This window comes from Anabrus simplex, chromosome 10, assembly GCF_040414725.1.
Source record: "Anabrus simplex isolate iqAnaSimp1 chromosome 10, ASM4041472v1, whole genome shotgun sequence".
Lineage (NCBI taxonomy): Eukaryota > Metazoa > Arthropoda > Insecta > Orthoptera > Tettigoniidae > Anabrus > Anabrus simplex.
The window spans coordinates 110,738,320-110,766,190 of record NC_090274.1 but is presented as its reverse complement, the minus strand read 5'-3'; the positions used below and the strand labels follow the sequence as shown (position 1 = coordinate 110,766,190).

General features: G+C 40.0%; 1 protein-coding gene across 3 annotated transcripts in view; it reads left to right on the top strand.

The window, feature by feature from the left end:
- Positions 1 to 27,871, top strand: part of rin (ras GTPase-activating protein-binding protein 2) — a 145,901-nt gene that overhangs the window by 56,159 nt on the left and 61,871 nt on the right. For all 3 annotated transcript variants that reach the window (XM_067154732.2, XM_067154733.2, XM_067154734.2), the window contains exons 4-6: positions 78 to 194; positions 2,680 to 2,784; positions 15,249 to 15,822. In XM_067154732.2, coding sequence (XP_067010833.1) covers positions 78 to 194; positions 2,680 to 2,784; positions 15,249 to 15,822 — 796 coding nt within the window. The remainder of the gene's footprint in view (positions 1 to 77; positions 195 to 2,679; positions 2,785 to 15,248; positions 15,823 to 27,871) is intronic.

The following is a 27,871-nucleotide window of genomic DNA, read 5'->3' as shown; positions in this document are numbered from 1 at the left end:
CTTATCAGTGAAAGGTTCTGATTTATTACAGTGCTTGAACTCCTCATTTTTATAACTGGTAGGTGTTGTGTTGACAGGTCACCGGTGAGCTTTCCAACAGTGGTCAACCGATGAGGCGCTTCACACAGACATTTGTACTGGCTGCTCAATCACCTAAGAAGTATTATGTGCACAACGACATCTTTCGCTATCAAGTAAGTTATACTCTTCATGCTGATTTTCACAGAAACTGAGGAGGTATGATTAAAGATTGTTCTGTTATGAAATAAGTAATACAGTAGAACCTCTGCATCATTCCCGTAACTCATTTTCCCGCATCCATCGTTCAATTTATTCGGTCCCAAAAATGTCCCATATAAACCAATGTAATTTCCCCCGCATCTATCGTTGCTCGAACTATCGTTTTATCGCATCGATCATCAAAAATATATATTTGTCCTCGGCCACAATTTTCCCGCATGGATCGATCGTACATAAGAAAAATATACGCAAAAGTTTTTTCAATTGAAAGAGACAGGTGAATACTGCAGCATATAATAGCGACAACCTATTACACGAGAATGTACGAGCGATTAAGAGTTGCAAGTCTTAAGCAGGGATCTCGTAGGCTGGAGTGCTGTGCGCAGGTTGATCACGAGCAACATCACTACGAGCCTGCTGCCGCCAACGCTTCTCCTCGACCCACTAACTGGCCTTAGAAGTATTTTTATTTACAAGAATTAAAACAGAGGCACTGTAAAACTCAAATGTGCCACCATTTTCGGTGTTGCTATTGGCTGGCTAGGGTTGCCAGCTTCGTTGAAAATAAGAAAATTTCGCAGTTTTAATTAGTCTTAGGGTTATTAATTGTGTTGTACCTTGTGATGTGTGTGGGATGCTAAGAGGCCTGTTGACCACTTTGTTGTCCCCTGCCCAGTTGTCTTGTTACAAGCCAGACCGATAATTTTTTCACTAGCCTAGTCTTGAAACTAATTCCTAAGTTGACAGCATTGATTAGCCCGCTGTGACATCGTCTGAGGCGCACCATATTGAATTTCTAACCTCTGTGACACCGTCTGAGCCATGCCATGTGGGATCTCTAACCTATCGTTCGCGAAGGATCTACGGAATCTTTACCAAAATGCAGGTTATCTTCGTAAAATCTACGTATATCAGTAATTTGCAATAAGAGAACTGACCTTGAAGGTTTTCCAATTGCTACGAGACGTAAGGAAAAGTGAAACAAAACGGCATAAAAGTTGCGCTTTTTATTTTCATCGCGCATATCATGATTGCAATATTTTGATACCGTTATGTATAGCATGAGCATCAAGAGTTATAAATTTCATTTTTGATTGATCCGTATTGAACTGAGATTATATATAATTTATTCTTATAAAAGGTGAATGGGTGGAAACATTTTATAAGAATAAATTATATGTAGTGCGTATGTCTGGCTCCATGGCTAAATGGTTAGCACATGTTGGCCTTCAGTTCAAGAGGTCACGATTGGGTCGGGTATTTTACTTTCTTGGTTAATTCGGACCGTTCAGGGGCTGTGTGTGTGCGTGTGTGCCGACTTACGCATTAGGATTCATCTTAGGTAGAGCCGCGTTTTCATAAGCGCGTAAATCTCCTATCACGCGACAACTCGAAAGATCTGAACCTGGATTCGGAGGCCACACGCTATTATTATTATTATTATTATTATTATTATTATTATTATTATTATTATTATATTTATGTGACGAAAAATGCTCAAATACAGTAGCTGTATTTTATTATTTTGTTTTCCCCCTATTTTATGTCGCCTGCATTTATAGTTTTGCCGCATCCATAGTTATTTCCCCCCTCCCCCTTGAAAAATGATGGATCGAGCTTTTACTGTACTGTTACCAGTCACAGTTTTTATTAATTTGTATTGCACAATAGGTTTCAGAGCTTATTCTCTTCACAAATAAAGATATTTATAAAATCCTCCTTATAAATACAAATCAACTCATGTGTTAGATTGAACGTCTGTACATGTTTTAGCCTATTCTCAAGGCCATCTTCAGTAGCAGAACAGATTATTACATAACACAAGCAATTTAAAAATCTTGATGATGTGAAATGACAGTGATCATTGAATTGAATTAAAAACATACTGAGGTACAAAGTCCTCTCGTCTGATGGATCGTTCTTGATTGACAAAATAAAAGTTGCCGACTGTTAAAATGAAAAACACTTGCTAGGCAGTGTAGTGAGACTGTCAATACCATGGATTAAAACTTCTGTAATGAGAAAGGAATTTTTGAAAAATATTTATTCAGTCATACATGTTTCAGGAACAATATCCATTCCCTTCATCAGTGAAGTCAAATCACCCCATACCATTACGAGGGCATTAGTTTTTGGATCCTTTCTTTTAACCGCTTTTAAAACTTCATCCCGTATGATTATGAAGAGTGGTGAAAGACAAACTTCCTCGCTGGACTCCACACTTAAATAGATGAATTGGAGGTGCTGAAGTCCACTTTTTGAATCTCAGGTCTTTTATATTTGTATAGTGTTTTATGTGTTTACAGGTTTACGGTCTGTTGTTTGCATTAGCAACTTAGGCTAGAATTGTCACTGAATGAACAAACTTGACTAATTGCTAAGAATAATTTGATAAATTGGTTGTCAAAGCCTTAGAGTATTTGTCATGTTTGTGTTTAGGATATGATGTTCAGCGATGAAGAAGTGGAGCAGGACTCTGGCCACTCGGCAGCTGAAGAAGATGTTGAGACAGAGCACACACCAACAGCTGAAGCCATCACTCCTGTAAGTAGGGTGTCCCTATGTTCTCCTCCCTTGCTTAATAGTTGTACTTGAGATCATGGTAGCTGAGTGGCAGTAAGTCATATCTCACCCAATGCCCAGCTGTTAATGTATGATTCTTCAACTCTGCTTATCTACAGTTATACTTGTTCCTAAATTGTAAGTCCATATTTATATGCGACGTTCATTTTTATATCACATTTGCAGTCTGAAGAATTCATTTAACTCCTTAGCGATGCAGCCATTTAAAGAGCATGCTCTGCAGCTGGGGGAGATATAAACTAAATGGGCCGATTGCAGAAATGGTATTTTTAACAATGTATACTGATCATGGCGAGATGATTCCGGGAACAAATGTTAGTCCGACGGCCTCCTGCAGGTTGTCTGCTGCGAAATCGCAGTAATTCATTTCAAGTGTACAGGGAGGTACAGTTCAAAATATGATTTTGCTTCTCAAGAGATAATATAAGGGATTTCTTTCTTGAGCCTGATGCAAGGGACAGCCCGGTAACTGTCAATTTAATCACAAAGTTTATACAAGGAGTAATTTTAATACCACCTATTCAATACACATTTATTCCACTATAGTGCGGTTAAATACACATGGAAATTATCAGAAATTTGAAGGGTACATGTTTTGCCCACTATTTATTGGGCATCATCAGCCTCAATCAATCTTAAAACACACATGGTCTAAGGAGTTATAATAACTTATGTAAAACGTATTGATGAATATTTACAAGTGTTAATACTGTGGATGCAAAGGGCCGTTGCAGAAACGGCATTTAGATGATGTCTACGGTTAAACAATGCTTAAGTATGGCTGCCGCATTGCAGAGACGTTATTTATCACTTAGACACTGTCTAAAACCGATGTTCAACCGGTCATGTTTAAACACTGCCGAGAGCACTGTTTAACCTCAAATGACAGAAGTTAATCACAGTCAGAGGTTATGTACCGTGAAATATGTAATTTGTATTATCATGTTGAGACGATTTCGGGAAGAAAGGTTAGTCCGACGGCCTCTCTGTGGGTCGCCCGCTGCTAAATCGCAGCAATTCGTTTAACATGCACGGGGAGATAATCATAAAATAAGGTTTCGCTTTACGAGAGACTTGTTTCTTGAGACTGACAAAGTGACAGTCCGGTAACTGTCAACTTGAATACAATTCTTGGCAATTGATATATTTTATTATATACATGGGGTAATTTCCATGGAATTATAGGTCACTTGCACTATCAGAATTACGTGTCCCGATCGTCTGAGGGCTGTCATATACATCAACTGGGAGAGATTCACTTATATTTACTGCCAAGTAAAGACACATACCGGTAATAGTGAAAACTAAAAAGTAGGTTGTATGGGATTTTTATATATATATAATCGCATAGGTTTTCGGCAACTGTCAGATATAAGTAATAATAATAACGTAAATGTTTCCACCTTTTCAATACATTATATTCACAAAATTACAAAATTATACGGTATTGAAAAGGTGGAAACATTTACGTTATTATTATTATTACTTATATATTATTTTCAATACGGACCAAAAACATGAAATTCATAACCATCAACTGTCAGATAGGAAAAAGCAAGTGGTGGTGGTTATCGTTTAAAGAGGACTGGGGAAGAAGAGCCGTGGCCATAATAACAGCCCTAGTATTTGCCTGGTGTAAAAATAGGGAACTACGGAAAACAATCTTCACGGCTGCTGATGATGCGTTTCGAATCTACGATCTCCAGAATGCAAGCTACATCTATATGGCCCGTACAACACACTCGGTTACACATTACTATTGCTTCATCTTCTCTTCGTCGAAGCTACTGTAATTGTGAGTAAATTACACTCACTGTAACAACGCTATAATGAAACCTACACTTCTCCGTACGATGGCGTGTCGCTTTAGTGTCGATAATATTATGAGATTTAATTTGCACCGAAAGCGATACGCTTATCTGCGGGCAAGTCATGCTCAGCCATATTTGAGTAATGTGTAGGAAGACAAACAGCTGACTGGCGTTCGGCGCGTGCACCAACGAATTTCATTGGTTGCGACAAGCAAAGAGTTGCATGAAAGATACTTCTGTCTCCATTTTCAAACCAAAATTGAAACTTTAAGGGATGTCTAGTTAAACATCGACTGAACATTGTTTATGCAATGGAAGATCGTGAATGATTTAGACGTTGTTTAGGTAGACGATGTCTAAGACTTAAAACTAGTCATCGTTTCTGCAATCGGCCCAAAATGTTTACAGTACAAAAATATTGGATCAAACAGAACTATACTAAAATCACTTTCAAAAATTGAAATGTTCATCTAAAAGTTATAGTCACACATTGTTTTTAAAAAGTAATCCATGCCTGACACTGAAATGGATCTTTTTGATGAAAAACTTGAACAATATATATTACATCAGGAGAACAGAATATAAAAAATAAGGCGTCAACAGGATAAGTACAAGACGGTTAAAAGAGATGGTATATGCTCATGTTTGAGGCCAATATTTAAAATAAGGATGGAAATAAGTAGTTGAATTCAAACTTCAGAGTAACTTGTCTCGATCGTCAGAGAGCTGTTACATACATCAACCGGACGAGATTCTGTTATATTTTATTACTGAGAGGTATGCACACATAATAATGACACTACAAAGTAGGTTTTGTGTGTGTGGCCTTTTATTTTTATAATCAAGGCGTTAATTCAGATACGTTTTCGGCAACTATGAGATAGGAAAATGCAATGACTGGGAAGGAAGAGCAGTGGCCATAATAACAATCCAAGTATTTGCCTGGTATACAAACGGTGAAACTACGGTAAAGTCTTCAGGGCTGCTTATGGTGAGTTTCGAACCTGTGGCCTCTGGAATGCAAGTAACATAATCAACTACAATCTAATGATGAAGATGATTGTGTCCATGAGGACAAAGAGCTATGGGGACAGTACGAAGGTTTGGTGTACACAAACACATTCAGCCAGATTACCTTTTTTCCTTAACCCTTTCCCGCCCGCATTTTCACTCCGCTTATCCCCAGGTTTCAACCTATTATTTGCAAAAACTGAAACAGACCGAATTGTTTCAGAAAAAGTTATATACAGTAAAAACTATTGATCACAATGATTTCAAATTTTCAATAACAGTGGAAAATATACCATCAAATCCATTTCTCTGTTTATTGAGTCATAATGTGTCCCCCCCCCTCCTCCTCCTCGTGATACTCGACACAGAGACAGTCTGCATTTGTCACGTTACCATGTTGTCTGAATCCCTCAAAACCAATAATCACGTGATTTTGGAAGTGGAATGATGCCCATGTATATAGGATTTTATTTCATCTGGGCGAGGGTCTTCCCATTGTGTTTTTATCTTACCGGAATGCGACTGTTTGAAGGCTGCATTGTTATATGCGCAATAGGCTATGTCACTGAATTGTTTTTCTCCTCCTAACATACGTAAAAAACAATCTCTTTCCCATAATACTCTTTCCGAATTATGCGCAGGTTCAACATCATACATTTAATCATTCGGAGTAACGAAACGTAATATTTGTGTTACCTGAATTGCCGTGGCATCGCCATCAGGTCCGATTTATCGATATTCGTTTTCATTCATGTCACTGTTATCACTAAAATTATCTTCGTTGATACATTATTCACTCTTTAAAAATTCACCTGCACCCCTACTCAAGGATTCTGTGTCACTTTTTTTGCCCATATTCAGCTCAGTTTCAATTTACGCGATATTCAATCCCGCCATGTTTACGGACGAAACAGCTGACCCGCGCTCGCGGAAGTTCAAGACCGTTGCCTAGGCAACGTCAAGACAGATTATCTCTCTTCCTTTATTCTCTAAGACTTGTAGATTGCACTGCGTGTTCATAAATGCCTTATAAACACTTCACTGATGAGAAAAATAAAAAAACTATCGCACAGATCGCAGACGAATGCAGATAATGCAGCCGGGCGCTAAGGACCGGAAGGCTAAATGAACAGTCGGGCGCTAAGGGCCGGAAAGGGTTAAAGAAAGGCACAGTGATACTGTAACCCTATCACTGCGAACAGAGTTAGTCACTTATGGCATTGAAACAGTTGGCCAGTTGATCGCAGGTCCTTTAAATTCCTGCAATTTCCAGAAGACTGTCCATTGAAGCCTGCGCCCAATATCCTGTGCCAATTTTTTTGTAGCTTTGGTCAGCTGGAAGAAAAAAAGTTTTCCTTCATTTGAGTCCATTGTTGTATACAGGTTGTTATAGCAACAGCGTCTAGCTTCAGCAACAGCATTCTTAGCTTCACATCTTCCCCTGCTCTTTGAAATCTTTTGTAAAACCCAGTTTTTATATGCCTTCTTTTCAAGCACCTTTTCTTGGCTTTGGACCATCCGTTAACTGTGTTCGCTTGTCAGTACTGTGGGAACTAGGTTTTGTTGTACTCAAGTTTGCTGTCGTGGTTGCAGTGACAGATTTGCAGATTGTAGTCCATCCACATGTTGTCTGTCGCATTCAGATCGATGGGAGGAAAATTTCTATGGTCTCCTGGTCTTCGAGCTTCCACCACTTCATCTCTTTGGGGGCGTTTATCCCTCCACCTCTACGATGTTTATAGATTATGAAGTCTGCCGTGAGCAGCTAATGTTTATTTATTTATTTATTTATTTATTTATTTATTTATTTATTTATTTATTTATTTATTTATTTGATAATACGAAGGTACACAGGCTAAGCCCAATTACGTTCCTTCATGACATATAGACTTTAAAGTGTAAATACATCAAACAAAAATAATAACAATAGTAAAAATAATAGAAAGAAGTACAGCAGAAAACTAATAAGCAGGACACATTTTAAAATTATTACTACAATTGAAAAACATAATAATATAGGCTATACATCAGCCATAGAAAATTACTAAACAAGTTGAAAAAGCCTGTTTTTCAAAGACGTGAAATTGAATAAACTTCTTAAATAGTGGGTAGAAATGTCAAATGGACAAAATACATTGAAAGTTTTATAATACAAATATCTTAGGAATTTATTTTGTACAATCTCAATGTGACGTGTTTGGTCCTTATAAAGGGGGTCCCAGATTACCGACGAATATTCTAACTTGCTTCGTACTAAACTTGTATACAACTTAATAATAACTTCAGGTTGAGTAAATAATTTGGAATTTCTAATAATAAAACCAAGCATCTTGTTAGACTGACCTATTACTTTTGCAATATGGCTATTAAAATTTAACTTGCTGTCGAAAGTAATTCCTAGATCATTAATAGACGTTACAATTTCAAGTGATGTTTCACCAATATAATATGTCGGATTTATATATTCCTTTTTCCTGGTAAATACTAGAACTTTACATTTCTTAACATTTAGGAATAATTTGTTGCTATCACACCATAATATAATATTATTAATATCCTGTTGAGGTGCTATACAGTCGGATGGTATGACCTTCACATCCATTACTAGTCTTACCACAGCCTCTAACAAGGATAAAGTCATTGGCTGCTATAGTCACCAGTGGTGTTGATGAGGTGGTTCATGTGCTTTTAGAATAATGTGTCGTCAATAACTAAGTCATTTGCCTTGGCTAAATCCAAAATTACAGAGTTCGATAGCTGCAGTTGCTTAAGTGAGGCCAGTATCCAGTAATCGGGAGATATTGGGTTCGAGCCCCACTGTCGGCAGCCCTGAAGATGGTTTTCCGTGGTTTCCCATTTTCACACCAGGCAAATGCCGGGGCTGTACCTTAATTAAGGCCACAGCCACTTCCTTCCAATTCCTAGGCCTTTCCTATTCCCATAGTCCCCACAAGACCTATCTGTGTCGGTGTGACGTAAAGCAAATGGCAAAAAATAATCCAAAATTTGAGTTCATCATCATTTTGGATACTGTGGCCATTACCACCATGGCAGCTATAACCATAACCAACTTTCCCATTAAGATCACCACAAAGAAGTCAGAACTCATCTTGAGGACACGCTGAACCATAATCTTGTAGCTCCTGCCAAAAGTATTTCTAGGTCATCATAGTGGGGTTATTGTAGTTCCTTATTCCCCAACTTTACATACTGATTTTCATTCAATTCTGTTTACCCATCTTGTTGCTCGGCACTGATATGGACTTCGCAAGTTATAAATCTCATTCCATATTGACTTTTATTTGTAAACTGATATGGACTTAGCAACAAAAATTCAAATTTTTTAATATCTCTGTAATCATAGCCGGTATGGTAAAAATGCATAAGACATAAATGATCAGAAATTTAATGCTATACATGTACTATTTATCGATAGGACCACTGATAACATACATACTTGAGAATTAAATTTTAGGCCTTTCCCTAAACTACCATTTCACTCAGCATGAATAAAATTAATTATGGCCTAGATTGTAGCGACTGACTCCCCAACTTTACATACTGATTTTTCATTAAATTCTCTTCTGTAGTTTTCTCATTGATGTGCGTACGTATGTACAAACATATAGACAAAACTTACGGAAAATTAAAAAGTGCATTTCCTTGTTGCTGTGGACATGGCCGATACGGAAATACTATTCTTTACAAATTCTGAACAATGTACAGACAAAACTCTTACATACAGTTGAAACTGGTTAGGACGTCCTTCTTTAGCGCGTTTCCCTGGTTATCACGTCATTATGCCTAAGTCCCAGTTCATGTCCTATTAAATACATGCTAAAGAAACCTGGATAGCACATTTATGTAACTCTTTAATACATAACTCCCACCATAAGGAATTTAAATTAGCGTTTCAGGCCAAGTTGCACGCACGACGCTCCAGCCACAGCTGGCGTGCGCAAGGATTTGGCAGAGAACTTCATTTCACGGCGGCAGACCACCCAGACAACGTAGCGCGCTAGCGTGTCAGCCCACAGCTAGTTTCCATGTCTACAGGTAGTTTCAGTCCAAAGCCAGTGTTAGCTGTCGTGGTTGTTTGAATAGCGCAATAGTACCTCGTCTGGGTGTTGTTTCTTAATCTTAGTGCTTAATTTTCGTTCGTAAGTGAATAATGTAACATTAAATTAGGCCTACTGTACGTACAGTATATATACAGCTGATGTGTAGCGCTAATCTTTACGTTGAATTAGGCCTATTGTAGGACTAGTGGTTTGCAAGACACTGCCACTGCAAGTTATGGAGAAGAAAGTTTACCAACGAGGAAAAATTATCGAGAAAGTGGATGCTAATCCACACATCAAATGTGTGAGAATTGCCCAGATGTTGGACATTCCTATGACATCTTTAAATACGATAGTAAGCAAGCACAAGAAGATTGTGAGGACGCTTTTCTAGCAGCAGGAAGCTGCCAAATGAAACGTCTGTAAAAGCCAGTTTCCAGCTTTAGATGTTCTGGTGAACTGTTTCAAACAAGCTCGGGTTTCGAATATTCCTGTTGATGGAACATTGATTCAGGCCGGGGCAAAATGGGATTCCGTAACTTCAAGGCGTCTAATCGATGGCTTGAAGGTCTTAAAAAAAAAAGGAATACACTTTCATATAAATCCGTCCGTGGGGAGGTTGCCACTGTCAGTATCGATACTGTTTAGACTTGGAGAGATATGACACTGCCGGAAATCTTAAAGGACTATATCCCTGATGATGATTTTAATGCAAATGATGCTGGGCTATTTTTCCAGCTTCTTCCTGATAAAATGTATGCGTTCAAGGGTGAGTAAAGAGAGGCTGCAGTGCGAGTGTTACAGAGAAATTGACGCTGCTCGTAATAGGGAAGTGGAAGAATCCGCGAAATTTTAAGAATGTTCATACCTTTCCATGGCAGTGCACAGCGAATACCAATGCTTGGATGACGTCATTGATTTTTAAGAACTTCTTGCAATCACTTGATGTCAGTATGGGAGTGAGACAGGAAAATCACGTTGTTCATTGACAGCTGTGGCGCGCACCCAGTTGACACATCTTATTTGAGAAATGTACTTGTAGTGTTTCTTCCCGCGAACTGTACAAGCCATCATCTGGTGTGTGAAACAGAAATATAGAAAGATTCTTGTGCAGAAGAGATTGGCTTTCCTGCAAACAGCTTCACGTAAAATGACAATTTTGGGTGCCATGCATTTCTTAAAATTTGCTTGGACATCAGTAAACGAGACTTCAAAACTGTTTCCGCAAAGCGGGCTTCGTTTGTTCAGCAACTGATGATGTTTCAATGGAAATAATGGAAGGCACTGATGATCTAGATGAAAAATGTGACCATCTTGGGACAGATGAAGACGACTTAAATTTTGCTGCATATGGTGAATATGATGACAATGTTACCACCTGCGAAGTGCAGACGATAGACAAAATTCATGACGGCTGACGATTGACAAAGACAGTAACGAGCAAAAACCCGAAAATGAAACCGATGAGATCTGCGCAGCAGTATCAACGCATTCAGCAACAGTAGAAGCTATGGACATAGTGCAGCATTATGTGTCAAGTTTTGTCGTGGATGGCAGTGTAATGGATTGTGTTACCAAACTCAATACTGTTGTATGTAACTTGGAACGAAAGAAAAAGCAGTCTACATTAGATATGTTTCTTACACACAAGTGATCACATGTATGTTACTGTGTGTATTTTTAAACATGTGTCGGTTTATTCTGAATCAAATTCTTCACAATTTTTGTACATTTTAAATTTTTAATGCAAATACGTACGTATTGTTCGCATTTCTAAGAACATTTTTTTCTTTGATGTTTTACTGTGTTGGTGTTCTGTAACCTTTTAAGTGGTAATGGCGGAATAAATCGTCATAGCCGCATGGCTTCCTAAGTGGCCATGACGGAATATTCCGTCATCACATTGTAAATGTCTTTCGGCGATGAGTATGACTACTTATTCCATCGTAAGATCCGAGGTCGCTTTCCCTTATGCGTGTTCAGTGTTAGTTTCGAAATTTGCCTACAGCAATCACTCTCCTAAAACCACATGACCGGGTGAAATGTTTTCGTTCCGTGCCCAGGTGGCAGCCAGCCAGTACCAGCTGCCAGGCTGCTGAGAGTGGTTGATAGTGCATTATGGCAGGTGCTAGCAGAACTTGGAAATGTCTGCGAGAAGATGAACTGTTTGATTTATTACACTATGACAATTTGGAGAGTGATGCGTCGTCTGATAGTAAGACTAATGTTGAAATTTCAGGAGATAGCGAGTGCAATGGTAAAAGCGACTCAAGTGAACGTGACGGTAGCACTAGCGATGATATTCAGCTCGGTGTGTGGACAAAGTTAGAATCTGAACGGCCGATATTTACATATATGGCGCGACCTGGACTAAGTGTACAAAATGACATAAATAATCCGCTATAATATTTTCAGTTCATCACTCCTGAAGTAGCGGAACTAATAAGTAGGGAAACCAAGCGGTATGCTCAACAGTTTTTAGAAATAACACCTACCTTGAAATTATATTTGAGAGTGAATCAATGGACTGACATGAATAAAGATGAAATTATGACTTGCATTCTTTCTCTTGCAAGCAATTCATCAGTTACCTGACAACAAGAACTACATTTCTCATAGACAGATATTAAGAGAACCCAATATTTTTGGAGCTGTTCTCTGAAAGATGTTTTCATTTCCTTCTCAAATTCTTACACTTCGTTGATAACGGAGCATACGATGAAGCCATATGTGTTCCGAAGAAACTACAAATTGAACCTCTTCTGGACCACTTGAATAGCAGATTCTGAAGTGTGTACACACCCTAAAACTATTTGCCTGTAGATGAGTCTCTTATGTTGTGGAAGGGAGGTTTGTCACGGAAAATTTTCATACCGTCTAAGCACTCAAGATTCGGTATCAAATCATTTGAACTGTGTGAATGAATCTATGTCTGGTTACGCGTGAATTTCTTGGTGTATGTAGGAAAAGACTCCCAGTTTGATGAAAATGAATGAAAAATGACCCTATGGATTGAAAGTTGTTTCCCCGTTGTTTTCCTCACCGTAACCGATTCTCTTTCCTTGCCCTTCGCACTGTAATCATTTTAATAGCTTGATAGCGAGACTTTGGTTTTTTTTTAACCTGATGAAAATACCTGACCAATTAAAAGTATAAGTTCCCGTTGCTTTCCTCAGCAAGCCAGACGCCTTGCCCTTCATACTATGATCATTTTTGACCGTTTATTACATACTTTTTGAACCTGATAAAAATACTGTACTACACAAGAGTATCTATGTTACTTCCCAGTACTTTATGGAAAATGTGCCAGTGTGTTAGAAATGTACCACTTGAAAGGTTAAATGTATTATTTCTTTATTCATTTCGTTAATTATAATTGCAAACACTTGCTTCTTTGTCTCTATCATAATTATTTTTATGTTCAAACCTAGCATAATTTTTTTAAACACATTTTTTCTTTATGACTGTTTTTCTCAGTCCCCACATAAACGTCCTAACCAGTTTTGACTGTATAGATTTACAAGTCCAATGAACTCAAGTTTACAATAAAATTATAGATCCATGTCTAGTTGATGATTCTACTGAATAGCCTCATCAGTCATGAGGTGGGAGGTCTATATCATATTACCGTGTTGAGGTCACTTGAACTCTATATGTCCGGCTCCATGGCTAAATGGTTAGCCAGGGGTCCCAGGTTCGATCCCCGGCAGGGTTTGGAATTTTAAACATCATTGGTTAATTTTGCTGGCACGGGGGCTGGGTGTGTGTGTCGTCTTCATCATCATTTCATTCTCATCACGACACGCAGGTCTGCTGCGGGCGTCAAATCAAGACCTCCACCTGGCGAGCCGAACATGTCCTCGGACGCTCTCGGGACTAAAAGCCATACGTCTTTTCATTACATTTGAACTCTATATGATCCATCTCCTCACAGTTACAACTTGATGATGTCCATCATCGCCATTTGTTTAATAAATCGCACATCTACTATGATCAGCCCTCATTCAGTTAAGCGTCCTCCACTGACGCTAGTAGAAGGAATCAGCAAGGCATATTCTTTTTATGGCAGTGTTTTTTTTCTTTTTTCTCTCTCTCTCTCTCTCTCCGTGAAGGAGTCTGTAGGTTAAGTGTAGTGCACATTGATTGTTCTCTGGATTTTAATCTTTCTTCTTGATAATGTTATCAGGCCGAGTTGGTAGGTTATTCTCAATTTTTCTTCATGTTTTAGTTTAGCAATATCACTCCAAATGTGATGAAGAACCAATAAGCATTGTATATTTGTTGAACGAATACATCCTGAAGTAAAACACATTGTTTTGTTGAGCTGTACTCTATATTGATATAGCTGTTGTTTAACCTTTTGAACTCCATTACCCTTAACGTATGCTTCGTGCTCCACTCCTAATTAATTTCTGCACTATGAACAGCTGCAGGAATTGAACACTGCATAACTAACGAACACAGAATATAATTTATGTTGCATGTTATATACTTGAAGTAGTTAGAACACAAAATAGATTAATCTTTGAAGTTTTTCGTTATGTGGTACTTTTCAAAACAGTTTTCCGGGTGGAGACCGGGTTTTCTCAAACACGTTTTGCAGTAATAAAATGTTTCCTTCCCATCATGTTACTTGCTCCTGATTGAACAGACAGCAAGCATTGTTGTTTTCCGGGTAGGTTGTCGATGATGTGCAGTTTACCTTTCAAATGTTCTTCTACATCAGAAGTAGATGATCTTCCTCACTTTTGAACTTTGTTGCATACTTCGCTAACCAACTCATTGATAACCTGTTTCCGGAAGGTTTTGTGCAATGAAATGTACATGCGATTCTTGGTGTAGTCGTTTTTATAGAGAAAAAAAGCTGTTGACTTGTGACAATAGCCAGAAGTACAATTTTTGCCACCATTTCAAGCTTTTCACTAGTGGTCCGAGTGATCAGTGCCATCTTTGACGTGCAGCCAATAATTACCTTTCGTTTCTCTAATTGTTCAGCATAGTTTCGCTTCCTTCTGTCAGTAACTAAGGTTGAGTTGTTTCCAGAAGTTGGAAACATCAATACTGTCCGCTGTTATGAAATATGTCTCCATGAGCGAAGATGAAGCAGAAGCCATGTTTACATTCAATCTTCATCATTAATAAACTGCCATAGACATTCGAGAATAACAGAAATTACAAAGTCATTACAATTCCTGAAAAGTATAGTAAATAGGGAAAGGTGTTTTCTCGGAGACAACTAGATAGCTGTTCAATATTGGAACACAGCCTTCATAGGAGCACTGAAAGTACGAGCTATTGTCGTGTCGAATGGGACTAGACATCGGAGCGCAAGTCTAATATTTTAATGTCAAGCCCCACTCGACATAGGAGTTCAAAAGGTTAAGGACACAATTATCCGTCTTTTGTCTTCAATTCTGGGGCTGGTCTGATGCAATTCTCCACTTATTCTGGGTCAGTCTCTTCATTGCTACATAACTATCGCATTCTCATACGCTTACGCTTTTGAGTAGAGAAATGACTATGTTTTGTCCTCGTTCTTTAGAGCCAGCTGCAGCAGTCGCCTCAGACCATGGCGTACTACAACAGCGCCAACAACAATGCTCCCGTAGTGAATCCACAACAGCCACCTCAGCCGGTTCAAGTTCCTCCGCCACAGATGGGCGGGGCTCTGCCTCACCAGATGGTTCCTCCCCCAGCGACGGCAGTGGTGGCGGCTCCCCCCGCCGCGGTCGTGAACGGCTCTGCCCATCCCGAGGAGGTGATCCACCCGGCTGTTGCAGCTCCTCCCGTTACGGCCGTGGTGGTTCCCGCCCAGCAGCAACAGCCGGTGCAGCAGGCGGTGGTCCCCGCTATGGCTCCCCCTCAGCAGCAGCCCGCTCCCGCCAATGTAGTGCCGATAATGCAAGCCGTGCCTGCTCCCGTTCCTGCTCAGCCGGTCCATATGACCCAGGAGGAAGAAGGGCTGGAGGAAGAAGAAGGTGACATCGAGAACACCGGCGATGAAGAGTTTGAAGAAGATGGGGAAGCTTGGGCTGACGAGCCAGAAGGTGGTGTTGAGGATGAGAAACAGAAACCACAGCAGGAAATGGAAGACACACATCATCTAAACGAATCAGGTTTGTTTTCTTTCACTTTCTATAAGTCTCGAACTGAACAAATGTGTCCCAAGTTGGGAAACTAGGGACATACGACAGATAATGATTAGAGACTGGCTGATAGGCAAGTTGGCAGTTTTATTTTTGCAAATATAATGGAAACAAATTAGGATAAGTTGGTTTTGGAGTTTTAGGGTTGTATACAACGAAGATAGTTACGCTATTCTACATGTATTAATGCCTGTAATGCCCTGTAAAAAATAAAATGAACACATGGATGACAGGCCCCGAGAATTCTCGTTGTTGCTCAGCAACGGGAGGTAATGGGCTATGAGAATTCTCATTTTTATGCACTAGTGTTTCCTTGATCACTACTACAATCTAGTGGCGAGATTATAAGTTTCAAATGGTGTAGTCATCAGATTTCTCTTTAGTTCTTTATGTAGGTTAAAAAATAACTTCAGTAATGTACAGCTTGCATGTGCCTGTCAACATGGCGCAGCGCGTGCAGTTGCTAACGGATACTGATATTCTTGGTGAAGTATATGCAGACCGGTTATCAGATGTAACAGACGGCAGTGAATTAGATAGTTCTAATGATTTGATTCGGAAAATGATCATAGTCCTTGTGGGCAGCGATCTCAGGTGTTGTAATATGCCAGTGACTCTGGTATACAGCTGATGAAGACGTAAGCATGGTTATGTAGGAGGCAAAGGGTACACCATACAGAAATATCAAACAACCTGGTGAGTACATGTTCCAGTTTGAGGTTGATATCCTGAATACTTAGAGTCCTGGCTCAGTCTGGTGCTCGAGCACATCAGCTTCGCGTCAGAGAACTCCTGCAGCACAAAATTCTGGCACCTCGACATCTCTGAAAACTTCAAAACTAGTTAGTGGGACATGAAAGCAATGACACTGTTATTACTTTTCAAGTTACGGTAGTTTGATTGCAACCCCTTGTGGGTGACTGGACGCGGGCGAAGAATACACCCACGGTTTTCACTGCCTGTCATAAGGGGCGACCAAGGGATGATTAAATTAGAACCATGAGAATACTTGTAATTAGTACCATTGCGTGTGGAACACCATAGGTCGATGTTACATCCGACTAATAGCGCCTTGCGGGCAAAACCATGGGTCTACGTTACGTAGGAGCAGTACCATTATGCGAGAAACACAACGGGTCTGGGCGATGTTTGTGATAATGGTCATTGTGTGTATCCCACTGGTTGGTTCCACTGTGTTCAGAATGGGTCTGCGTTTCCTGTGAGTAATACCACCATTGGGTTGCCTGCGATCAGTGCCACTAAGGGCCGGTTCTACCACCTACTGGTAAAGTAGCGCGTAACTTGCCCTCCGCGTAAAAGGATGTTTTCGTTTGACCACCCCCAGGTAGCGCTATCGGTAGCATAAACCGTTGTTACCCGGCGCGTAATTTGTCGGCCACTTCGAGGGCCCGATAAGACTTTACCTGCCGGGCAAGTATTGAGAGTTGAACATTATTAGCTGTATTTCTGGTGACATACGACTTAAATTAGCTTAGCATACTGAAAAAAGCATGATACTGTAACAGTGGCCGATATTGTATTGCAGGATCTTGAACATTAATGCTTCCCTTGAGTTGCAACAGTCACACCAGCCTCTCGCATCGGTAGCTTAGGGAATACATTTTATACGTCAAGCTTTCGTAAAGAAACCTAAAAGGATATAAAATCAAAATCTGTTTGGAAGTCATTTCAAATGGACTTAAATTTTCTACATTTTTCAGTTTTCAGACACGAGGTATAAGTTAATGTATGTATCCAAACTATCTCAAGCGTTCTCGTAGCGTAATGGCTAACACGCTCGCTTCGTAATGCGAGGTATGCAGGTTCGAGTCCTTATTATGATGAATCTTTTTTTTTTTCCATTATTAGTGTTGTGTTAATCTGTATGCCACTTTTCATATGTTCTTTTGTTAATAATATATTTCATTGAAATATTTAATCACAATGTTATGTCTACTAGGAAATTTCCTTATATGTATGCTACCTGCTTATAGAAAGTGATGTTATGATTAATAGCACATGGGACTGTCACCCAGGTAGCAGATTCCCTATTAGTTGTTTAGACAGTTTTCTTGTAAATTATTTCGAAGAAATTGGAAATTATTCCATTCCCGAATTCCTCTTCCTATGAATGGATATTTATCCCGATTAATTCTTTACATTTACAGTACCTTCATAAAGTTAAACATTAGAATGAAATGCTTTATCATTAAATGGAAGCATGTGGAACTAAACGGTCACAAAACTAGTTGCAAATAGAGCATCGTGGAAATACTTAATCAATTCTCAGAAGCCTGCAGATAGAATGCTCAAAGGCAATAAGTCCGTAAAGATGTGTGTGTATATGTATAAGGAAGCGCGTAAAAGAGAGAAGAACAACGGCAGGGAACGAAATACATTTTAAAATGTAAATTAGAAATACGATGAAAACCTGCGTACCTTCTATTACGGAGCCAGCGACTTGACCAATCTACTACGAGAATACCTTTAAAAAACGCTTGCCTTACATGACAGGTTATAACTGGCGTAAGAAAATGTAATATCGAGATTTTCGTCCCAATTAGGTATTGATATTGAAGATCATAGATTAAAATCACGAAAGCTTGACATAAATCGTTGTCCATAACTCTTAAGACTCCCCTTATTAAGCTTTTTGGTGATAATCAGCAGACGCAAGCACTGGGAAATAAGACAATCGAAAGGAGTTTCATGCATCTGTCGATAGATAGCACCACACTCGAAAGCGAGAAGTCGCTGAAAATCAGTCTAGCCAACTTCGTATATCGGTGTCTAGCTCCGGGTAGCTACCTACGGAGGTGGTTGGACGCAAGCCAAAGTACCAGCCGATTTACACCTCCAGGTAGTTTACCTCCCGGGCAGCTGCCAGCCACTTTGCCAGCAGATGGTAGAACCGGCCCTAAGTAAAAAACCCCACAGATTTGGCTGGCACCCGTGATAAGTACCACTATGCGAGGAACAACCTAGGTCTGTGTTACCTGTGAGTGGTGCTGTTGTGCGGGACATACCATGGGTCCACATTACCTGTGATTAGTACCACTATGCAAAGTACACCACAATTAGTACCACTATAGGAAGAATGCCATGGATGCCAACCGTTCCAATCACCTAGAAACTTTCAGTTTTTTTAATTTTCTTCCACTTTATTTTTACATCCTATTTTTGATCTATATGACCTTCAGTACGGTCAATATTCTTCCCCTAAGATGAAAACCTACAACCTGTTTTCCAGTCTTCGACCGGGTCAGGGATGTAATGAATGAATCAGATATAGGCTGTTATTACGATGGGGTCGCCACTCCCAAAGTGATTTATATTAAGGAGTGATAGATGCTATGAAATGATAATGGAGAGTGTTGCTGGAATGAAAGATGACAGGGAAAACCGGTGTACCCGGAGAAAAACCTGTCCCGCCTCCGCTTTGTCCAGCACAAATCCCACATGGAGTGACCGGGATTTGAACCACGGTATCCAGCGGTGAGAGGCCGACGCGCTGCCGTCTGAGCCACGGAGGCTTCCTTCCCCTAAGATAATTTATGTAATTTATGCAACCTCTTTTTCAAGCGTATTTAATTGATGCTTTATTTCGTGAATGTATCATGTTTCCTGGCTCACCATAGCTGTGTGTGTGTGTGTGTTTTTTTTACAGCTTGGGATTTGGAATGGCAATCGTCCTACAAGCAAGAGAGGCTAGCGCGTGGAAACGATTCAGTTACCCGAGACAAAAGAATGAGTTTGTTATTGTGTGGTTCACGTGCTGTTAACATAGTTTCTGTGCGTAGTTTCGTTGGAGTTGTAGGCGTCATGTTTTTCTCTTGCAGTTCTGTGCTTTTCCCCTTGTCAAGAGTTGTATGTTAATAATGTAATATATTGATCTGTTTTGTATGTGGTAGTCTCGCGTATTGCAGTGTGTTTGTGTTCATTCTTACTTCATAATTTTAATGAGTTGAATGTATTTCAGGGAGTTGCGTCGGTGACAGTTTCTGGTATTTTGCTGTCACGTTATGGCTGAAAAACATAACAAATGTTATCTCAGAGTGTTCAGAGATACCTATAAAGTAAAATTTCCATTAATTTTACAGTCTAATAAAGGAGAATATGGTGCGTGTGTCGGTGTGATATAAATATTATTTTTGTGTGTCATAAAAGAGAATGATTAGGTAAATTTTCATGTAACCATTTTCATGTTTTCTTAGTTTGAGTTTTTAAATTTAATGGTCAATTCGCATTGTGGCTTGTAGATATGTCCTTTGTTCACCTAGACCATGGTGCAATATATGTGATGAAATTCAAGAACTAAAAAATCTTCCAGTTTCTGATTTCTAAACAGTTGGCAGGTTTGATCATTTGTTTTAGATTCTAGTCGGTGGATACATTTTGAAGTTTAAATTTTCGTTTCGTTCACCTCGCACCATTAGAGGCTTAGCTCTTAGGCCCCTTTAAACAACAATCATCACCACTTCGATTGCAGCGGTGTTGTTTTCTTCTTGCAGGCTTGGAACTGTCTGGTCATCTGGTCTCCGTTTAGAGCCCATCGCCAATGGGTTAACATTTTATTGCATTGAAAATAGCCTAAATGAGCTTTCTAATGTTTGAAATTATGTGTCACACACTCACTGTAAAAATGGAGTTGCCCTGTTCTTGAAGATTGCCACTTATTACTTCATTCTTTGTTCTGTATTGACTTTGATATAAAATGATTTTATTCCTTATGGAATATGACCCTTTGAGTTTTTATCTATTCAGTGCTTTGTCACTGTTCATGTTAAGTAGCTATGTATATATTTTACAGGGCTTGTTTTTCCCCAATTAGGACATCTTCAGCTGAAAATTGAAATCTGTAGGTATTTACAATTCTTGCCATTATATGCGTTACGTTAAAAAACACTGTAAACAATTAAAGCTAATGAAATTAATAGTACCTTGAAAGTTGTGAATATGTATGTAAGTTTTAAAAGTCTTTAAAGTATTATCAGTTGACTAGATTTCTGAAGACGATGCACACTTGTTGTTGAACGATGTTAAAGTGAAGGTCTGAATGGTGCTGGATAAAATTAATTTTGTGAATATTCATTGCTTGCCGTACATACTGATTCTTGGAGTCATTAAGGAACTTGGAAGTCTATAATTTAGATATACAAAGGCGATCAAATATAAACGGGAATTTGAATGTACAGAGCTCGATAGCTACAGTCGCTTAAGTGCGGCCAGTATCCAGTATTCGGGAGATAGTGGGTTCGAACCCCACTGTCAGCAGCCCTGAAGATAGTTTTCTATGGATTCCCATTTTCACACCAGGCAAATGCTGGGACTGTACCTTAATTAAGGCCACGGCCGCTTCCTTCCCTCTCCTAGCCCTTCCTGCCCCATCGTCGCCATAAGATCTGTGTCGGTGCGACGTAAAACCAATAGCTTAAAGAAAAAAGGGGAAAAATTTAATAATTCTGAGGCGGGGCTTTGGCAGGATGTTGGAGGGGGTGTCTGGGGAAGGGGTTTGTGCGCGTGGATGACACTTTTGCAGACTCGAGTGAATGAGTGGGCTAAAGAATTTGTGGCAGGAAGAGAATCTGTAGAAAATGAAACACATGAAACAAGACCATGGACAAGCATCACTTCAGGCAACATTGATGCCATTCGTTACATTATTGGTGAAGATCGGCGAATAAAAATTTTGCAAATTGTTTTAGCTGTAGGAGTAATTTACGGAAGTGTTCAAACCATCATCTGAGATGAACTCCTTTTCAGAAAATTGTCTGCCAGGTGGGCTCCTCGTCTCCTCAACTAGGAACAAAAATCTTTACGCCAGGAAGTTTGTCAGAGACTCCTGCGTCGCTATGAGGAGGAAGGAGAGGTCTTGCATCGTATTCTGACTTGTGATGAAACTTGGGTGCATCATTACACCCCAAAGTCAAGCAAGCATGGATGGAGGCGAAGAGATGAAGCAGGTCCTGTCAAGGCCAAAACACGTCCATTTGCTGGTGGATTTTCTTCGCAAACAAGGAAAATTAATGCAGCTTATTAGTCATCTTTTGGATGAAGCAAAAGCTGCATAAGCAATGCCTGCAATCGATCTGAAACGTCATTCTTCTCCATGACATTGCAAGGCCCCGTACTGCTGTTTTAACGAGGGGAAAAGCTGGAGGACATTCACTGGACACTTCTAGGACACCCTCTGTACAGTCCAGATTTATCACCCTGCGACTAGCACTTGTTTGGACCACTCAAGCAAGACCTAGGGAGAACAGTGGTTCGATGATGATGAAAGTATAGATTTTGTGCGCAACTGGCTCTGTACACGTCCCTCTTCTTTCTATCAGGACGGCATAAAAAATTTACCAATCCAATCGAGAAAATATGTGTCTTAGGCAGGACACTATGTAGAAAAGTGATCTCTATATGTGTTTCTTTTTGGTTGATTAATAAATTTTAAAAATAATTCCTGTTTATATTTGATCTGCCCTCATATTATGAACTGTCTTGAAGAATACTGTAATATTGAACCTATGATGCAAAGGAGTGAGCAGAAGATGAAAATATGGAGGTGCATGTGTTGCTGAATAATCCGGGTAAAGAAATTACTACTTAACATTCCTGTCTTCCAGCCCCTGTTACTATGACAAGTGCAGTGGTCATCTGAATGCATGTAGTTTGAAGGTTGTCCTGTCCTGTTGTGAATGTGGGGTGGTGTCGTAGGAAGGGGAAGAGTGTTGTCTGGGGAGTGTTTAGTAACTTGTTTCACATGTGCTCGAGAGATTTGAACTTCTCTAAATATGTGGCAATTAGAGGGGCGTGTTTCCCGCGAAGCACAAGATCTTGAAATTTTACAAATTTGGCTCAAAATGCAAAATCGCTAAATAATGAAGAAATTATGTGAAATTGCTCTTGGATACAAGGAACATCATGAAATATGGTTTAGAAAATGATATCTGTCATCTAATAAAGCAAATTCCCATCCTACGAAAACTCTTAACACCATACACAGTGTTTAGGGATCTAGTTTGTAGTTCATGTAGAACATGTAAAGATATTGATATGATTGCCATTCCCAGTAATGTGGAACTCATGGGTATTTCTGTCTTTTTTTAGACTGATGTGTAAATTGTGTATGAGGGCTGGGCCCTATTTACAACACGCTAAACAGGAAAACATATTAATGAGCAATGCCCTAACAAGGTTTCATTGTATATATCTTTATTTCTAGGTTGTTTATATAACTAACTATGTCTGGAAGCGCATGAGCAAAATCACTCATATTGCCACTGTACTTTCTTTTTGGACACTCGGTGATAATATGCTAGATGGTCTGCTTAGAGGCACTGTAATCGCAGTTAGGTGTAGAAATTCTTTTCCATTTGTCATGGAAATCTGCGCAGTTACCATGGCCCAATCATATCCTGTTGGGAGTAGACCATGTTTTCCGGGGTAACTCAAATCTTGGTGGCAGCGATGAACCAATGGGTGGCAGAGTTGACTGAGGCCGTTCCCTGCCATTCTTTAGTTACCGTATTTGCTCGTATATAACTTATAATTTTTTGACAAAAATAAGTGTGAACATTTTCGGTGCGTGATATATATGTGGGGATTTGTGTGCAAAAGATCATATTCCCAAAGAAAAGAAAATTTGCATTAGGCTATTGAAACAAGACAACTGGCATACTTACCCTATTCTTTGTCACTGCCTTCAGTCTCCGAGCTATTCTCCCGTGCGTCATTCTGGTCACCATCCCATACTGCATCATCCTGACTTCCGTCCAACGCATTTGCGATGCCCATCTTCAAGAAACTCTTCACAATAACGTCTGTCGACACCATAACCCATGCCCCCATAACCTAATCACACACAAATTCACCTGACGGCCTCTGTATTTTACCTGCTGGCTTCAACTCATTCTCCTCTCCTGCCATCTATTTGGCATACAATTTACGATGTCCTTGAAGTGCTTGTTGACAGAAACATTTTAAGGGTTGTAGATAATGTGCGAGTCCACCAGGAATTACGAGAGCAGTTTTCATTTCCTGTTTCATGTCCTTCACCAAGTGTCCATGGAAACTGTCCCACACTAGCATTGCTGGATGTTGAAGCAGTGATCCTGGCCGTGCTCTCCACACTGTATGGACCCAGTCCTGGGCAAGAGCTGTATCCATCCATCCTTTCTCTTGAACCCGTACATGAATGCCTTTGGGAAACTTTGCTTTAAGCACTGTTTTTCTTTTGAAAATAAGATACGGAGGCAATTTTCTTCCATCTGCGGTTATTGCTAGCATGACAATGCAACACTGTTCTTCACACCCAGTTGTACGTACAAGCATGCTAGATTCTCCCTTGTTGATGGTGGTGTTGTATGGCATGTCTTAATTTTATTGGAGTTTGATCTGTATTGCCAGTTTGAGATGAGAGGTAATTGTTTTTCTTCCGTATTGCTATCACATGGCGATGAAAATCTAAGATTTTGTCACTGAAATCACTTGGCATTCTCTGGCAAAGAGATGTTCGCCTTCGCAGACACAATCCCTTTCGTGTCATGAATCTACGAATCCAACCCAGGCTCACTTTCAGATCCAAACAGCCGATTCCTCTTTTAATTGCTAGTTCTTGTGCTTTGAAATGTAGCATCTTGTGCGAGATACTAAAGCCTGGCGTAGGGACGTGGCGCACCCATCGCCCAGTGGGAAACCACTGTAGTCAGCCACCCGAGTACCGGCGGGAAAACCGAAGCGTGAGGTTTGGAGGAAATGCCAGCCTGAGCTGAACATCAAGCTCTTATTTCATCTTCTGGGGCTAACAACCTCAGTCGTATAACTGGACAGTCCCGAGCTGTCCCAACAAACATTCCTTTTAGCTCACGGAATGGATCGCACTGTAGAATTGAGATTACCCCAGGGGGACAATCCCCCGTCAAACAAAGTTGACGCAAGCAGGCATTCGGATTCTGGGGGACCTGCCAGAATGTGCGAATGGGAAGAGTCGGAGCTCCCAAGAACCTCGAAAAGGATCAAAACGAAAAAGATTTTCAGGATGGGGACCATAAATGTACAGACAATGACAAAGACTGGTAAACTTAAACAGGTAATAGATGAGATGAGAGAAAGAAACATTGGGATACTAGCCATGCAAGAAACAAGATATAGTGATGAAGACACAGTGGAGTCAGAAGGCTTCATAGTGTTGAAAGGAAAACCAGGAATCAGAGTGGGAAAAGGAAGACACACACCTACATGCTTTGGTACAGGATTCATAATAGACAAGAGGTATGAGGATGGCATAATTGAAATGAAGAGTAGGTCTGAAAGGATATCCACGCCATCAATTCGAGCAGGGAACAAAAAATATACCATAGTAAATGGACATGCGCCTACCAATGACAAGAACAGAAAAGACAAGAAAACTGTTGACAGTTTCTGGGAAGAACTAGATGATACACTGAAAAGCATACCACACAGACAAGTAAAGATACTTGTAGGTTATTATAATGCACAGGTAGGGAGGGAGAAGCAACATAAGGGGATAGTAGGCGAGTACCCAGCACACAAGAGGACGAACAAAAACGGAGAAAGGTTAATTGAACTATGTCGAGAACACAAAATGAGACTTATGACAACTCACTTCAGGGCCAAACCGAATAAGAAAAAGACATGGGCAAGCCCATGCACCCACATTGGGGAATTCCAGATTGACCATGTGGCAATCAATCTGACAAACACTAAAGAGATTATGAACACAAAGGTCAGAAAGAACACAAGAATAGAATCAGATCACTATCTTACAGAAATCAAGTGCCTTTGGATTCCGCACAGGGGTAGACTGACACAGACAAGTAGACCAACTGGAAAAATAAATATAGACAGAGACAAATTACGGCACAATCGATCCAAATACGAGGAAGGAATAGAAACTGGCAATGGATGGGATGACATGAAGCTGAATATGAGGAAACAGGCTGAAATATGGGGAAAGGAAGAAAAGAAAAAGAAACACTGGTGGTGGAATACGGGCTGTGAGAAAGCGGTTGAGAATCGCAAGAAAGCCTGGAGAGACTGGAGCATTAAGAAGAACCTGGAAAAATGGGAAGTTTTCCTACAAGTAAGGAAGGAAACAGCCAGAACCATAAGATGGACCAAAAGACAGAGGATGAAGCAGGAATTGGATGAAATTGAAAACAACTTCAGGAAAAACAATAGTAGAGACTTTTTTGGGAAATTCAAAAAGAGTCTGAGTGGATATAAAGGCAGAGAACTCTTTATAAGAGATAAGAATGGGGATCTGGCAGTTAGTGCGAAGGAGAACTGTAGGATACTTGCAGAATACTTTCATGACCTGTTAAACTGTGAACCACCTGAAGAAGAGCTGGAGCTGGGGACAAACACAGAAGAGAGAGAGTCATATCCTCCAACTAGAGATGAGGTCGCACAGGCCATAAGAGATCTAAAGAATAACAAAGCAACCGGAGAAGATGGAATATCAGCTGAGATGATTAAGTGGGGAGGTGACAAGGCAGTAGACAACATGACCAACATCATCGGCCAGATTTGGAGAACAAAGAAGTTACCAGAAGGATGGAAGAATGCAATCATAATACCAATACATAAGAAGGGAGACAAGAGGGATGCAAACAACTATAGAGGAATTTCGCTACTAGAGATTGGCTATAAGGTGTTGTCGAAAGTCCTGCTCAATAGACTGGAAGAACAGTTAGAAAGTACAATTGGAGACTACCAAGCAGGATTTAGGAAGGGAAGAGGATGCATAGAACAGATATTTATACTGAAACAACTGATAGAACATCGGGCCTTAAAGAACAAAAAAACAGTGGTAACCTTTGTAGATTTCACTAAGGCATATGACTCCATCGACAGACAAACTCTTGGAAGAATCTTGAAGAACAGAGGATTAGATGGCACTACACATGAACTCATAATGGAAATACTATCAGACACAAAGGCAAGGGTGAGATTCAGAGGAGTAATCTCTGAAGAATTTGATATCAACACTGGTGTCAAACAAGGAGATGGATTATCACCAATGTTGTTCAACATAGCTCTGGATGAAGTCATCAGGCAGTGGAGAACGATGAATGAGACAATGGGAATACCAAAGACGCATGTTGGGGACAAAAAGGACAATAGGGCCCAAGTAGATTGTCTAGCCTTTGCGGACGACATAGCTATAGTAAGTGAGACAGAAGAAGATGCAAAGACACAACTCAACAACTTAAGCAATATAGCCGAAAGGGTAGGACTGAGGATCGCCTACAACAAGACAAAGACATTGAATACCACTGAGGATTGGACAACACCGGAAGGCACCGTGCAAAAGGTGGACAAATTCAAGTACCTGGGAGAATTTATAACAGGAAGGAATAGGAGCAATGAGGGAATAACAGAGAGGATAAAGAAGATGCGATCAGCCTTCTGTATGACCAGAGATATATACAATAAAAAGAATATATCTACAGACGCAAAGATTAGACATTACAAGGCAACGGTGAGAAATGCTGTATTATATGCTGCTGAGACAATAGCACTAGGAAGAAATGGTGCGGAACAACTAGAGAAAGAGGAGAGAAAAATATTGAGGAAAATACTAGGCCCTAAGAGAGGAGGTGAGAGATGGATGAGGAGACCCAGGGAAGAACTATATCGGAACATGAGGACAATCTCAGAAGAAATCAGACTGAAAAGAGCAAGGTTTGGGGGACATGTAATCAGGATGAATATGGATAGAATGACGAAAAGAGTATGGGAAACAACAGCGAGGACACGAGGAAAGACAGGAACCAAGTGGGTAGTTGAACTCCGGAAAGATTGGTCAGAATTGGGGATCAAGGTGGAAGAAAAGGAATATTGGAGAAGCAAGTACATACCGACTAATATGCCAGAGATCAATGATAGGGATGGGTACAGGAAAAGGATTGAGAGTCACCAGTGGAGTAGACAAGAGAAGAGGATACTGAATATCTCGGAAGAAGAGCGGGAGAGAAGAAGAGAAAGGATGAAGAGGTTT